Source organism: Misgurnus anguillicaudatus, chromosome 6 (assembly GCF_027580225.2).
Source record: "Misgurnus anguillicaudatus chromosome 6, ASM2758022v2, whole genome shotgun sequence".
NCBI classification, from domain to species: domain Eukaryota; kingdom Metazoa; phylum Chordata; class Actinopteri; order Cypriniformes; family Cobitidae; genus Misgurnus; species Misgurnus anguillicaudatus.
In genome coordinates, this window is record NC_073342.2 from 18,915,721 (window position 1) to 18,932,263 (window position 16,543).

Sequence of the window (16,543 nt, forward strand, 5' to 3'; positions counted from 1 at the left end):
AAAACTAACACTAAACTTTAAGACCCAAGTACCCAACTAAAGGAAACACTAATCGGCACAATGGTGACTAACTTAATTAACCAGATTTACAGCAGTTGTATCGAAGTTAAACTTATCATCCATGTAACTCTGCAAGCAAGTTGTAATTTTAGTTTTCAAACAGAGATGATGATAGTGTTCATTTAACTGTGGGGATTTCATCTATTACATTTAAATATTTAGTCTTTCTGAATTATTTTAGTATTACTTTCTCCAGAAAAAGAGTCATCAAAATAAAACATTAAAGACAGGGAAAATTCTAAAATTAAGTTGATTTGACACAGAATAACCAGCGGGTGTTCGCCATTGGTGTCTTGGTCATCACTTCATTGTCTCATTGACTTCAACACTGCTTCACTGAGTACGTTTACATGCACAGCATAAGCGGATAACTATCAAAAATCTGCTTATTACAGAAAACTGTTTTAATGCGTTTACATGCAAATCAATAAGCCGCCTATGCAGACAACTGCGTTTACATGGGACTTCAGAATTATCAGTTTTCTCGCAGGCAGTGACGTCACCACCTATAGTACACAATAGTCGTTCAAAAAGTTGATGGCATACCTGTCTTAAGCTGTACTGTTGTATCTCTTCTCGGGAAAGCCCATAAACGGCGTAAGCAAAAACCGATCGGCACAGGTAGTTTTTTGCCCATTATGCCGATTTCGAGTGGCATGTAAACAGCTTAACCGGCTTTCTCACGGTTTTGTCCATGTGCGCATGTCTCCGCGTATGAAAGATAAACGTCACACGCGGAAGTAAGCGCAAAGTAACGCATAAAAGTCTCCGCTCGACTAAAGCAGCTGGCAGAGAAACTGTTAAAATAGCAGTTCATGTTACATTTACAGGTTCTGCAGACACGAGAAGAGATACAACAGTACAGCTTAAAAGACAGATATGCCGTCGACTTTTTGAACGACTATTGTGTACTATAGGTGGTGACGTCACTGCCTGCGAGAAAACTGATAATTCTGCAAGTCCCATGTAAACGCAGTTGTCTGCATAGGCGGCTTATTGATTTGCATGTAAACGCATGAAAACAGTTTTCTGTAATAAGCAGATTTTTGATAGTTATCCGCTTATCCTGTGCATGTAAACGTACTCAGTGTTAAATTTTAACACCAGTCTTTTTATACACCCATCTGGGAGTGGATTATATATACACCAACAGTGTTTATTTAACACCTGGGATTTTACTGTGCGTGATAGTTTTAAGTTTCTAAGGGATAGATTTTTACCTGATTAAATACAAAATCCCTTCAGTATTAAAACAAAAAGAAATGCATGAGTGATAATTTGCTGTTTAAATGACTTGATTCCAATTTTTTTCTCTCATGTACTGATGATCAGATATGTGACCAACGAAAGTGTAAACACACCACCAAAGATAAGAGGTTTGTTCGACTTTGGCCAATTCTCAATCCGAACGCTGCAGCCTCCAGAGGTCGCATTCAGAATATTAACAATTATTACAATTGACTATTATTTTTAGGCAATCGTAAATTGTTGTAATATGCTTATGACTTGCGAATGTAATGCTCAGTTAACTTAAATAAATCAGGCTTAATGACATGCATTGGGTTGAAAATAGCCCAGCATTTACAAGTACAAAATAATTGCTGCAAATCAAACCGCATGTTGTCAGTTATGGTATGCTCAGTAACATGAATAGTTTAATCCATTTATATTCTATTTTTTTACAAATCATGAGATAAATTAGACAATTTTTAATAACTGAAAAGAGACAGTGGACTAAACATGAGCCTTTCTTCATCAACATTTAGGAAATGGGAAGAAGGTGGTCAAGAGTAATGTCAACAGTGTGATTTTATTTTAAAATAAGACAATTTTGTTAAACAGTAACACCAGTGACACAACTCCATGAACTTTTTTCATTATATTATTATAATATATTATATATTATTATATTTTTTGTGTTTATTCACTTTTTTGCCATTTACTATATATTTATCATATATTTAATAGTTATGTATACATTATTAGATGATTTAAATTGAAGAAAAATGTGTTTTTGACTTCAAAATAAAGCACTTTCCCTCTGTATGAGACTGTGGGACAAGCACTTCTGTGGTGCTTGTAATTCTAAACAATTAATTAAAAGACAAAAAGTTATCATCTCCAACTTAAATCTCTTTGCTTGGACTACAAAAAACACAGTTTATTTCCTGGGATTGGTGATATAGACAAGACCGACATTATCATAATTTCTCCTGCTTTGACTCACAGCCTGTAAGTTAACTCCTTTTAGAAACCGAATCTTTCAAACATGGTAAGAAGTGTCACATTTCCGGCTAAAGTCAGAGGTATTCAAACCAATCACAACATACAGATTAGTTGGCCAATCAGGGACACAGAGGTTTTAAAATCCGTGCGTTTCAGGAAGAGAGTGAAATCTGGAGCTACAAAAATGTACGGTATGTGAAAAATAATGTGTTTTTTGAACCATAAACCACACAAACACATTATATTATACCAAATACACAAAATAACCCAGTTTTTTTAGCAATGAAATAGGTGCTCTTTAACACCCAACTGTACTTAGCCCTAGTGTGACAACAAGATCCACAAAAGATTAATGTGTGTTACTGTAAATAAACTAGTTTCTCAATCCAGTAATATTGAAAATGTACAGAGTCAAGTACATACTCTTTTATAAAATATGATATAACTGCATCTTAAACATTGTATGCACAGACACCTAACATCATTATTTGACCGGTTCTCTGAGTCTGATGTGCATTCTGTAGGGTTTGGGTGTGAGCGTGACTCCAAACACAGGGGTGTAATCTGGTTCCCCGGCATCTTCAGGCCAAACAAACTGGAATTGACGCAGCAGAGTGACAATGACCAGGAAGAGCTCCATACGAGCAAGACCCTCACCAAGACAAACACGTGGCCCTTAAACAACATGTATATATGTCATTATCAAGCAAGCATAAACATAGACACATGTGACTTCATGTTATATATGTTTAGTTACCTGTCGAGAAGGGAATAAAGGCTTCAGGTTTTTCAAAGTGGCCCTCATCATTGAGAAAATTGGCTGGATTAAACTCATGAGGAAACTTCCACTGACCTTCTTCTTTTAGTACAGATGCAAGATTAGGAATAACTACTGTTCCCTTTGGGATGTTGTAACCCATCAGCTCTGTGTCTTTGGTGGTGCAGTGAAACACACTCAGTGGTACGGTGTTTGCCACACGCTGAACTTCATGAATCACAGCCTGTGTGTAAGACATATTGTGTCTGTCTTCATACGACGCCTGATCTTTACCTTCCAGAACTTCATCAATCTCTTGCTGACATCTCGCTGGAGGACATGATGATGCATGTTTAAGCTTCATGCATAAAACAACATAATCACAAATTCAGTGTGTTTTTGAAATACAGACCCTGAACATCAGGGTGATTCATGAGGTAGAGAAATGCAGTGAGGAGGGTGTTGGATGTTGTATCAGTCCCTGCAAAGTGCAAGTCCAAAATGTACATGATAAGCTGGGCTTCAGAAAACGATGAACCATAATCTCCTCTCTAAAAACATAAAATATCATTCAGTTTAATATTATACAACATTCTGTATATTAAAAGTACAGTAGGATCAAAAACCACCTTATCAAGCTCATCCAGGTAGCAGTCAATGAAGTCTCTAGGCTCTTCTGGGACTCTCGTCCTCTTGTGCTCTTCGATCAGTTTAAAAGTCATATGTTTAATCTTCAATGCATTATCAAAGGCTTTTTTAAATGGTAAAGGCAAGCATTTCAATAAAGGAAATGTGTCATATATCTGTCAAAGAAGCACATGACATTTTCATGCATGGAAAGAACTGTTATTATATAGTATGGAATGATTGTCATGGACATTCTGCTATGAAAATAAATGTTTGTGTGTTGCATTTTTCATGTCTCTCTCACCAGGTTCCATGGTCCATTTATGATCTTTGAAATCTCTGTACTAAGCTGAACATAGCGTGTGAGAAATTCATCAGTGTAATCGAAACGGGATCCAAACAGAACCAAACTAATAACATTTGATGCGGCGTTGTGAAACATGGTCTGAGGATTTACCATTCCTCCTATTAATTTAAAAACATTACATTTTATATATACATATACAATTATTAAATAAATTTCTTGCAAATTCTTATAACTACCAGCATTTTTTTCCAAACATGCAACTATATGTGAGATTTCTCCCAGAATCCTCTCTTCCATTGTTTGCTTCCCCAGACCAAAGTTTCTCAGGGTCATGAGAGCAAAGCGTCGATGTTCCTTCCAAGTTGGGCCATAGTCGGCCAAAACAACACCTTTAATAAAACTGTTAGTTATGAGGATTTGTTTTTTGTAACATACCTCTTTTAATTAGCTTAGACCAGCATAATAGCCATACATATCAATTATACATTCATTTATGTTCAGTTTTTGTTCAAAGGAACTAAGAAAGCAAATGGCAATAAACATGTAGTACACTACAGTACTATAAATGTTGTCCATACAATATATGCACTATAATCCAAGTACAGTTATGTGTAAAAACATATAGTCAAAGAATATCATATGGTATTTTAAAAACATATTAAAACATGACAGAATTTTAATTTTTGGGCAATCTATTTGCTTAACTAATGCATTATGCTATAGTTGCCAAATTTATCAAAATCCCTCAACTGCCTGTAAAGTTAATCTATTGAGATTTTTTTGATCTCTTTAGAAATGTGAGAAATAATAGATAAACTTCACAAGGGGGCTGATTTTATTCATTAAAAAATTTAAATGTTTTAATGACAGTTGTAAATGAAGAGTTTGGTTCCAAAACGCAATAAACCCATTTTGACAAATTTCGGTAAAAACGTGTTTTCTATACCAAGAAAGTGACAAGATGAAAACCAATATTTTCTGTTAAAAACTTTCACATAGCATCTTTAGGTTATAAAAACATAAAAATCCAAATCCATAACTTGATTTTCAAAGATTTATTATAAAAACTAATTTTTCCACAAAATGCAATAAATCCATGACAGTTTTTTATTTCAAAATGCTATAAATCTATTAAATCAATGTATAAATGTGCATTCATCTTTACCATTTTATATTTATTTAGTTGACTAGTGGTATACAATGATTAAAAAATAAACATTAATGCCATTAACCAAAACACTTACTTTGTTAAGAACACATTGCTGCGGTTATACTTGACGTCGTCTCTTTACATTTTCACAGCGATCAGCTGTAAAATGTTTTGGTCCCGCTCGATTTTCGTTGACTTTGAGTAAAATTATGTAAAGTTTTCATAAGATCCTCTGGGGTCAATGTTTTAGCGTGAGAAGCTTGATGCTGTCGCGGAAATTATTAGATGTTGATGGCTTACGTTTCTTTCCCGTCACAGAAAACCATCGCAGGTTTAGCAATGCAATTAAAGTATTATTTTGTTTTGTTTGTTGATCACGAAGTACAAAGTAGATGAGAAAACTAGGCATCCGTGTACTCAGCGCGCCGCCATTGTTTGTTTACATTGCGTGACTGGTGGGCTGTAATATCAGGAATGGATTTATTGCGTTCTGTAAAAAAGGAGCAGTGGCGTTTATCGCATTTTGGGAAAAAAGGGAGAAAAGATGACAGAATATCACGGCGGGTATTGGATTTTGCGTAAAATTAAGAATTTACTTTTAACTACTGACCTGATATAATACTGATTTTGGCAGTAACTCATTTTTTTCAAAAATGGCGTTTATCGCGTTTTGGAACCAAACTCTTCAAATGTAGTATGACTTACCTTTATTCTCTGATATATGATTTATCATAAAGTCCTGTGGCCGTCCAGCAAAGTCTATACCTTTAGTAACCAGAGCTTCCTTTATAACCTCAAAACCATTAAGAACCACAACTGGTTTTAATCCCCAAAACAGTCCATAAACCTTTCCATAGCGTTCTGCAAACTGAAAATGTTGGCATAATTACTTTTTAAAGCAGTTAAAGAAAGAAGTTAAATTTTAAAAAAGAACTAAATAAGTATCTACAGTAAAAAGACAAAAACTGATACAATACTCTTTCAAAAATTTTCAAAGGATTGACAATGTTCAGATTAGGGATGGGCATTTTCCAGTAATTTACTATTCGAATATTTAAGCTCATAAAGAACGAATATTCGAATATTCGTTTATTTAAATTATGTTAATTAAGACATGCGTCTTTTGTATTTTTCATTTTGTCATAATTTCACAGAAGGCTTATAATTAGGAAATATCCACAACAAGCTAAACTTATATTCTGTATGTATATGTATGCATGTATTTTTAAGTTGAAAACATTGTAAATTGTATATATATATTTTAAATTCTTCTTAAAAAATATCCTACAGAAAAAAAGGCGTTAAAACCCCATGCAGAGCGAAGTCTGAGTCAGTCAAACCCTTAGTTTCAAGTCGTCGTTAGTATGTATTCATTACTGTTGGATCTTACATACATTATATTATACCAAATATTATATATTAACCCCAAATCTAAGCGAAGTTTGAGGACTTGCGAAGTTTAAAGTTTGAAGACTTGACAAAGGCTATCATCATTTAAACCCTTAAACAGACTCCAAATAAGAGCCCGGAGCAAACGAAAAAACGCATCTACATAACCGACTGCTCAGTCAACATATAAATATCTTCTCAGTTTAGTTTGACATGTATTTGTGAATAAAGAAACCATCTTTACCCTACCTGCTTCGGTGAAAGCCCGTTCTTCTGACTAGATACAATAATGCCGGTGCTGCGGAGAAAACTCTTCCTCGTGTTGCACGTGATGATGGTTATCGGATAAAAACAACAGACGGATTGAACAAGATTGAATATCTGTATTTAACATTATTTTACAAATAACGTAAGCTGGCTCGATATATTATTGTTGACTGTGCAAAGTTACTAACGTTAGCTTAATTTAACAAGATTTCACAAAGACGGAGCTTTGCTTTTAAACAGCCATGTGCAGTTATCCGGTTCATTTGTGAAAGAGCACCGCATATAATACATGTTCTCCGTTTCATTTCGTTCTCCGTGTATGTCTCGTTATTAACAAAATAAAGTAGACTTTATAACAGAAAGCTTACAAATCTCTCATGATGTGTTGATGCGGGCGGCGGAGAAGCACGTTTAATAACACGTGAGCCCTCACTGAGCCAGTTGCCAAATATGGCGTGGCGCGGCCAAACCCGGAGATAAAAGAAAAAAACTTAAATTCGTCTGCAATCTGCATTGCCAAACAATCAGAAATATATACGAATTAATGTTCATGTATATCTTACATTTAAGTCTGTAAAAGAGTATAGATGAAGTGAAAAAGCATTAAATAAGGTGGCACAATAAAAACAAACAAACATTCGAATAGCATTTTTTAAATTCGAATTATTATTGCCGATCGAATATTCGAATATTCGAATATCCGTGCCCATCCCTAGTTCAGATGAAGCAGATTTCCAAATAATGGTACTGGACGAGGTCCAGGAGGAAAGTTCTTGGGCCTCTGGATTCGAAATAGGAGAAATAAAAGGAAAATCCACACTAGAACTAAAAAGCCCAGCATTTTGACTGATACAAGCTTTATTTTTGACAGGAACAAAAACAACTTGGTTAACTCAAGTCACCCACTAAAGCAAACTGAATCTTATTGGTGCTGTCTCGCCACGATATCTCCACTTGTACAAACATGGCCATTTACCAAGAGTGATGAAACTAGCAGTGATAAACAAACACTGCTCATGATAGTTCTGAGTTTCTGTATTTTGAATTTGGTTAAACGAACCTTCATCTGGTTAAATTCAAATTCCTACTTATACAAAATAGAATGTATGTATCTGTTGATAAATATAAATTAGTGCTATATATATATATGGGGTGGGTTCCGCGTCGGTTTTCATTTATACTTTTGCGTCGTCCTCCGCGTCGACGTGCAAACACACGCGCAAACCGCTGGTAGGCAGTATCCACGGGTGTAACCACAGTAGCAGCACGACCGTCAGAGAAAAAGTAGCTTGTCAAGTTAACCCACAAACGAAGAAGAAATAGCAACTTGTTGTGTATGATTTGATAAGACCAGCAATGGTGGAAGTAAATAAACAGCGACTTTTGATGCAGTTTGAGTTAAATCACTCCTCAACTTGGCTCATCTTTGTTTTCACCGTTGCAAACGGAAATATCTATGACGCAGTTTTTTTACCTTAGCGAAGGGGTTCTGGTGGACCAATCACAGCGCTTGCGGTCCGTGTAGAACTGACGCGCTGTTAAAATTTTTGCAAGGTGCACGTCAGGCTACGCAGAGCTACGCACAGGCTACGGATAGCCTACGGCGTAGAACTTACGCATGACTATAAATCGGGCTTAAGTCAGATTATACAATTATAAATGTTTTAGAAAAGGTACTAAACAATATTTTCATCTTGGAGTAAAATATACTGATCCATGCTTACTGAAACTCACCAGATGTCAGTAGTATAACTTTACACATTATTCAATAAATGTTTGTTTAAAAACCTTAAAGGGGGGGGGGGTTAATGGTATTTCAAGCATTCTGACTTATTAACACAGTTATAGAGTTGTTTCCTCATGCTAAACGTAGGCAAAGTGTCAAAAATGCAGTTGGGCGTGTTTCAGAGTATTTCTGTGCCGAATGCACTTCGCCAGGGTTCGTACAAGTTTCGGCTAATTTTTTTCGATTACGGTTCTAACTGACGTTTCAGGGGTTTTCGATACGTATCACTTCTTTATATGGGCTTCCGGCGGAAAACTTCCCCCGGAAAACCCCGCCCAGCCGTCAGTCAGCGGGAGACGCTAGAGCTTGCTAACAGCTTATCACGCCACTCAGCCTTGTTTAATTTCAAAAGTCAACAATGGCACAAGAAGAAGTGTGTTTTTGGATGTAAGGAGAAGACATCCAGCCTTATGGAAACAATGGATATAGTTTATTATCCGGATTAGCAGCGGAGTTTTGCGTGTGCGTTTGATGCGGTGGATTTTCAGAACCGGGTCATGACGAGTTACACGTGGTAAGTAAGACTTCTGTCTTATGTTGGAAATAGGCGCGTGTATATTATATAAATCACACGAACATGTAGTGAATCATAAGTTGAAACAGTGTTGTATAGTGTTGCATGACTCCTACTCGCTCCTCCCGTGTTATAACTCCTCCTTCTTCATTTTTTCGTACGTTATCGGAAAGATTCGTTAAAGCTAATCTTTCTTTTATAAATCTGATTAAACTAAAGACTCTTCAGAGATATAAAGGATGTCATACTACTCCATAGGTACTCCAGATTAATATCAGAAATGCAGAAACAGCGTGTGTTACGTGAGCTTTAATTTTAATATTACAACATTGTAATAGATGCAGCATAAAGTTAAAACAACTTGGTTATGCAAGTCAATTCAACTTACTATTTTAAGTTTTAAAATATAAAAACAAGTTGATTGTTTGACTTAATTTAAGTTAAAGTAACAAAAACATATTGAATTGATATTAATTTTACATATACTCTATAGTCTATATATCATGTTGCAGTCCGCAATTTATATAATACAATCTCCAGTAAAGGTCACAACAGACTTGTTCGACTTCATGCGGCACCGCAAGAATCGACAGCCGAATGGCGCAAAAGCACCACGAGAGCGACCTGTGAAACCATATGGAGTTTGCTTTTAAATCGCTCTCGCTGCACTTCGACGCCATCCGGCTGTCGACTCCCGCAGCACCCCATGAAGTCGAACAAGCCCACCGCTGACTGAATCTTTTTCCTGTACATCAGATGACTTAACCAACCAATTAAAAGAAGGCAAAAGTAGTCCCACAGGCTATTGTACTAAACGTGTATATGCAGGATAAGCATCGTGACTGTATATATAGAGCAAAAACACAAATAATAGCGATAGTTTTTATTATTTCAGCAGGATTGACATTTGATGATGTATATCAAAGTAAGTCTAGCCATAACCCAACTGGTCATAGTTCTGTGCCTTATGATAAAACACACTAGTCCATCTTTGTAAAATATACACAGTAATAATTATTATAATTATTTGGCCGGTTCTCTGAGTCTGATGTGCATTCTGTAGGGTTTGGGTGTGATCGTGATCCCATACACAGGGGTGTAATCTGGTTCCCCGGCATCTTCAGGCCAAACAAACTGGAATCGACGCAGCAGAGTGACGATAACTAGGAAGAGCTCCATACGAGCAAGACCCTCACCAAGACACACACGGGTTCCTATAAACAATGAATATAAGTATACTAGTCATAAAACAAGATCAAACAAGCATAACCACAGACACATGTGACTTCATGTTATATGTTTAGTTACCTGTCGAGAAGGGAATAAAGGCTTCAGGTTTTTCAAACTGGCCCTCATCATTCAGGAAGTTGACTGGATTAAACTCATGAGGAAACTTCCACTGACCTTCTTCATTCAGTACAGAAGTAAGATTAGGAATAACAATTGTTCCCTAGGACAGAAAATAATTTATTTCGTTTATGTCAGACAAACTTGTTTATATTGATGTTTTCTTCCCTTTGGGATGTTGTAACCCATCAGCTCTGTGTCTTTGGTGGTGCAGTGAAACACACTCAGTGGTACGGTGTTTGCCACACGCTGAATTTCATGAATCACAGCCTGTGTGTACGGCATATTGTGTCTGTCATCAAAAGACGCCTGATCTTTACCTTCCAGAACTTCATCAATCTCTCGCTGACATCTCGCTGGAGAAAGACAAGGACATGTTTGCATGCTAAAGAACAGAGCATAAATAATCACAATGAACTCTATTTTTTTTTTTTTTAAATACAGACCTTGAACTTCGGGGTGATTCATGAGGTAGAGGAATCCAGTGAGGAGGGTGTTGGAGGTAGTGTCAGTCCCTGCAAAGTGCAAATCCAAAATGTACAATTTAAGTCTGTCTTCAGCAAAGCTGGAACCATCATTACCTCTCTGGAAAAGTAAAGATATCATGTGTTTAGTGATAATACATAATAAATGCATCTTAAGATGCGGTTTTAAACCTGAAAATATTGGAAGAATTATATTTTAGTTTTTCATAATCACAGATGCTCACACACCTTATCAAGCTCATCCAGATAGCAGTCAATGAAGTCCCTCGGCTCTCCTGGGACTCTTGTCTTCTTGTGCTCGTTGATCAATTTTAAAGACATCTGTCTGGCTGTAGCGGCATTTGTAAAAGCCTTCTTAAAGGCTTTTAAGGGCAGACTTCTCACCATAGGTAAAGCATCATAAATCTGCATTGAAACAAAAGTAAATTACAAATACAGTTTAAAACAGTCTGATGCGGTGATATACAGAATCAACATATTCAACATAATGTATACATAACTTATGATTTTCCTCACCATAGCCCATGGTCCATTGGCGATCTTTAAATTCTCCGTAATAATATCAATAAAACGCTTAAAGAATGCATCATCATAATCAAAGCGGGATCCAAACAGAACCATACAGATGATATTTGATGCAGCATTGTGAAACATAGTCTTAGGATCACTGGAGGTTCCTGAAAGACACAATGCACATATTGAGCAAGTACATAGGGATGCTAAAACAGTGAGTTGTCAAGACATTGATATTAGAAGATGCTTTTATCCAAAGTGACTTACAGTTTTTTAGGTAAGCCTACACTCATTTATCAGTATGTGTGTTAGGATCAAACCTATGATTTATTTGTGCTGCTAATGCAATGCTCTACTAACAGAGCTACAGGACCACTATGTCATTTATAATGTAATAATAAAATGGGTACATTCTTACCAACAACTTTATTCAGTTGATCAACAATATGTGAAATCTCTCCCAGAATCCTCTCTTCCATTGTTTGCTTCCCCAGACCAAAGTTTCTCAGGGTCATGAGAGCAAAGCGTCTGTGTTCTTTCCAACCAGGGCCATAGTCAGACAAAATAACACCTATAGTATATTTGAATGTGAGTTATGGACCACCATGTTCAGTTATGGGCAGTGACACGTTAGAAGTAATCCGATTACTTTTTTTAAGTAACGAGTAAAGTAAGAGATTACGATTGCAAAAATAGTAATTAGATTACTGTTACTTCCCCGTAAGCAGGCTGTGTTACTGCGTTATTTAACCTTAATTTTGTTTCGTGAGACTGTCTCGTGTCGTGACGTGAGTCGAGTGACAATGACCTATGAGCGCCACGCCGTCAGTCAGTGTAGGTCGAGAGGTTAAAAAAGAGAATGTTTCATTTGATTTAATTTAAGATGATGGAATATGCAGAAAGAATAGAATTAGGCTGAAAGGTCTGTTGCTTTATAGCATATTCAGGTTGTGCATCATGTTTTTGAAAAGTAACTTAGTAAAGAACTCAATAAAGTAACTGGATTACTTTCTTAGAGAAGTAATCAGTAATTAATAACTAATTACTATTTCCAAGTAACTTGACCAACACTGACCATGTTGATACCAAGTGTGTTTTTGGTCAGGTTACTGAAGGCTGCAAATTGCTCTTTGAACTCGCTATTTGGAGCAGACAATAAGCAAATAAACTCACAGTATTTATTAACCTTAGACTGTACAAAGGTATTAAAGTAAGGGTGTATTTTTAGGCAGATTAATGCAAGCACAATTCACCACTGTGTGTAGTAAATTTACCTCCTCCCTCCATGACATGGTTGATCATGAGGTCTTGAGAGCGTCCAGCAAACTCAACCGCCTTATTAACAAGAGCTTCCTTCATAACCTCAAAACCATTAAGCACTACTGTAGGTTTTGATCCCATGTACAAACTGTAAACCTTTCCATAACGATTTGCCAGCTAAAAAGTATTGCGCATAAAGATAGCATTAAGCATTAGGCTCAAAAATGCTCATTAATTACTGGAAATATTAAATCAATGACATATCGTTTAAAAGCAAATAATGATTGTTGTACACAAATATATTCTTTTAGGTTTTGATCTGGTATTTAAAGGAAAAGCAATACCATACCCTCTCAAAGTCTTTCAAAGGATTGTCAAGGTTGAGTTGGAGCAGATTTCCAAAAATTGGGACTGGACGTGGTCCAGGAGGGAAGTTCTTAGGCCTTGGAATGCGGATAAAAAGAAAGAGAATGAAGATGCACGTCCACACCAGAATTAATCCAAGCATGTTGACTGACGGCTAACTGTTACACTCGATTGATTAGTACTCTCATACATATACATACTGGAGCATTGAGCCCTCCTCCCACTTTTATATAACATTTTGAAAAAGCATGTGTCACATTACCAGTCTGTTCTCCAATCTGTTTCCTCTGATTTTGGAGGTACCTTAGATCCTCACGTGCAGAATATTTTTATTGTGTTTTTTTAGATTATTTCTAATCATTTATTTACATAATAATTTTATAATAATTAGTTATCCATATAATTGTTTATTTAATTATTTAATTTCATTGTTATCATTTTTATTATTACATTATTGTTTATTCATTCATTCATTCATTGTATTGCTATATTATATATGTCTCTTATTATTAATTTCAAGGTGGTTCAGTTTCACATTTGTGAAGTTTCAAGAGCTGTTCTGTCTGTGTGTAAACAGAGATAGATAAAGAGAATGTTTATGGAAGCCCAAGGTCTAAAGGATGTTGCAGCTGAGCAATGTTAATATAACAGTGCATGCTGTATTAATGGGGGTAGAGGAGGTTTGAACATTGAGACATATGCAACTGAAGCTGTCCATCAATAAAACTCTGTTCTATTTTATCATCTAAACCTTCGTCTCACGTCGTGTTTATGCGCTCATCTAGCAACGATTGATCAACCTTTTAACTGACAGGTGCCTGTTAAACAAGTAAACTTATATTTTCTGACATGATCTGGCGTCTGGGGCTGGATCGTTTTTTATTTTGTCTGTGGTGTGGAGACCTGATCTAACCGATTTCTCCATTTTTCTCCCTCCAGACAACAATTCCCATCATCCTCTCTCTCCATTTAAACTCTCTGTTTTTCCTATAGTTGTCCAGTCTCTATTGTATTTAATGCCTTTAATACGGTATCTTTATTAAGTTTTACCTGTACTTTTCTCCACATACGTTAGGATGGATTTAATCATATTTGTCAGGTCACACACATTATGTTAGTATACATAATTATAAGTTAGCCCCTCTAAGTATATTTGTTGGTGTTCCACAAGGATCTATTTTGGGTCCTTTACTTTTTATATTGTACATCAATGATCTTCCATTGTTCTCTCCAAACACTAACATTCAAATGTATGCGGACGACACTGTTATTTATATACACCAAATTAGTGCGTCACAAGTTGCAAATTAACTTCCAGAATCACTGGTTCATGTCACAGCTTGGCTAGAACAATGCTGTTTACAGTTAAACATCTCTAAAACAGTGAGTATGCTCTTTAAAAAAACCAATGGTTTAAGTGTAGTGCCAGACGTTTTTGTATCAAGGGAAAGATTACAAGTTGTATCTGAATATAAGTATCTCAGTGCTTTGGTTGTTTCCAAGCTTTTATGTCCACCGAATCAGGTATATCTGCCAGAGGAGTTATGTGCCGAAGTTATTCAGTGGGGTCATTGTTCTAGTGTGGCTAGGTTAAGCAACGATTTTGGTGGCCGATTTTGGTGGCCACTTATGGCTTGTGACATTCACAGTTTTGTTTTGGCTTGCTCGGTTTGTGCCACTGGTAAGACTTCCAATGGACCTCCAGATGGGTTACTTCAACTGCTGTCGGCCCCTTCGAGACCCTGGTCCCACATCTCGCTAGATCTTGTTACCGCCCTCCCACCCTCTCAGTCTTAGTGTAAGACAGTTGTTTTGACAATAATGGGCCTGTTCTTGAAGGCGGCTCATTTCATTCCCTTGCCCAAATTCCCTCTGCCAAGGAGACAGCGGTAGCTGTCACAGATCATGTTTTTTGGCTTTGTGGATGTGGTCTCCAATTTGTGTCCAAATTTCGGCCAGAATTTTGTATACTACTGGGAGCGACGGTTAGTCTGTCTTTGGGTTTCTATCCCCAAAGCAATGGCCAAACGAGAGAGCCAATTAGGATCTTGAGAAAATGTTGCAATGTTTGGTTACCAAGAACCCTTCCTCCTGGAGCTAACAACTCTCTATGGTGGAGTACGCCCACAACTTGTTACCATTATCATCCAAGGGTCTCTCTCCGTTTAAGTGTAGTTTAGGTTACCAGCCATCTGTTTTTCCCAGTCTGGAATCCGAAGTCGCAGTCCCCTCTGTTCACGCCTTCATCCAGAGGTGTCACCACACCTGGAGTGGAGCTCATAAGACTTTACTCAGGGTGAGGGCGCACACCAAGGCTAAGACTGATTGCCATCGATCGAAGCCTCCCATATACATCGCCGGTTATAGAGTGTGGCTTTCTACTAAGAACATTCCGCTGCGTTCTGTATCAAATAAGTTGGCTCCCAAATTCATGGGCCCATCTTAATCCTCCAGTCCCGGTTCCCCCAGCACCATGTCTCGTAGATGGAGAACCTACTTATTCGGTTAAACATATTCTGGACTCGTAACGGAGGGGACATGGATTTTAGTACTTGGTGGACTGGGAGGATTACGGTTCTGGAGGAGAGAGGTTGGGTACCTGCTAAAGATATACTGGATCACTCCGTTATCGATGACTACATTCGACAAGTAGGTGGTTCTGGAAACGGCAGGAGGCATTCCTAGGAGAGGGGGTACTGTCACGGTTGGCATTTCTGCTATTTTCTTGTGTGTCTTGTTTGTGGTTTGCCTTATTGTTCTCACCTGCTCATTGGCTGATTGGTGGTTAGTATCGCAACTGTTTGTCATTTCTATTGCCTATTTAACACCTTGTCTCTTGTCGTGTCTTTGTCAGATTGTTGTTTTGGTGTGTGTGGTCAGACCACAGGGCTCCCGTCTATACTTCACGGATCGAAGTCATCCGGTTCTGTCTCTGTTCTCCTTGTTGACTTGCGTCCAGGGTCCTGAGCATGTGTGGGTGTGGGGGGATTTCTCCCCGTGATCGATACTCCAGGGTTTTTCTCTGTCTCCTCAGTCTGGCTTCCGGTTCTCTATCTGGATAAGTCATTACTCCACGACTTCTGATCAAGGACCTGAACCCATCACTTCATTTTATTTGAACTTAAATAAACTCTGTTTATCTGAATTTGCTTCCTCTAATTTTTGGCCGTAACACACATGATGTAACCAACCAATCAAAAGAAAGCAACCATAGTCCCATAGGCTATTGGCTGCTGTACTGCACATATGCAGGTTACCCTGCTGAAAAAAAAACAGCATCAAACCAGCATGGACCAGCATGGGAATTATGCTGGTCTATGCTGGTTTTGCTGGTGGTCACCAGCATACCAGCACCAAAACACAACATATGCTGGTATGACCAGCATGGGATGCTGGTGCTAATGCTGGTTTAGCTGGTGCTAATGCTGGTTTGATGCTGGTTTGGCTGGTGTTCACTAGCAAACCAGCACCAAAACACAACATATGCTG

The 16,543-nt window shown here is 37.4% G+C and overlaps 2 protein-coding genes across 2 annotated transcripts; both read right to left on the reverse strand.

The window, feature by feature from the left end:
- Positions 1-1,856: 1,856 nt before the first annotated feature.
- LOC129434168 (cytochrome P450 2D3-like) lies at positions 1,857-7,700 on the reverse strand. Its single transcript, XM_073868672.1, has 9 exons — positions 7,499-7,700; positions 6,105-6,134; positions 5,833-5,995; positions 4,214-4,366; positions 3,975-4,135; positions 3,673-3,846; positions 3,456-3,594; positions 3,044-3,373; positions 1,857-2,961 (listed from the first exon to the last, which is right to left on the reverse strand). Exons 1-9 carry the CDS (start codon positions 7,622-7,624, stop codon positions 2,771-2,773), a joined length of 1,467 nt encoding a protein of 488 aa, XP_073724773.1. The 5' UTR covers positions 7,625-7,700; the 3' UTR covers positions 1,857-2,770.
- Positions 7,701-9,951: 2,251 nt separating this feature from the next.
- On the reverse strand, positions 9,952-13,307 carry LOC129434165 (cytochrome P450 2F2). The gene is made up of 9 exons (XM_073868669.1): positions 13,038-13,307; positions 12,703-12,865; positions 11,847-11,999; positions 11,432-11,592; positions 11,144-11,320; positions 10,877-11,015; positions 10,595-10,786; positions 10,392-10,529; positions 9,952-10,297 (listed from the first exon to the last, which is right to left on the reverse strand). The coding sequence occupies exons 1-9, from the start codon at positions 13,194-13,196 to the stop codon at positions 10,107-10,109; spliced, it is 1,473 nt and encodes a 490-aa protein (XP_073724770.1). The 5' UTR covers positions 13,197-13,307; the 3' UTR covers positions 9,952-10,106.
- Between the last annotated feature and the right edge of the window lie 3,236 nt (positions 13,308-16,543).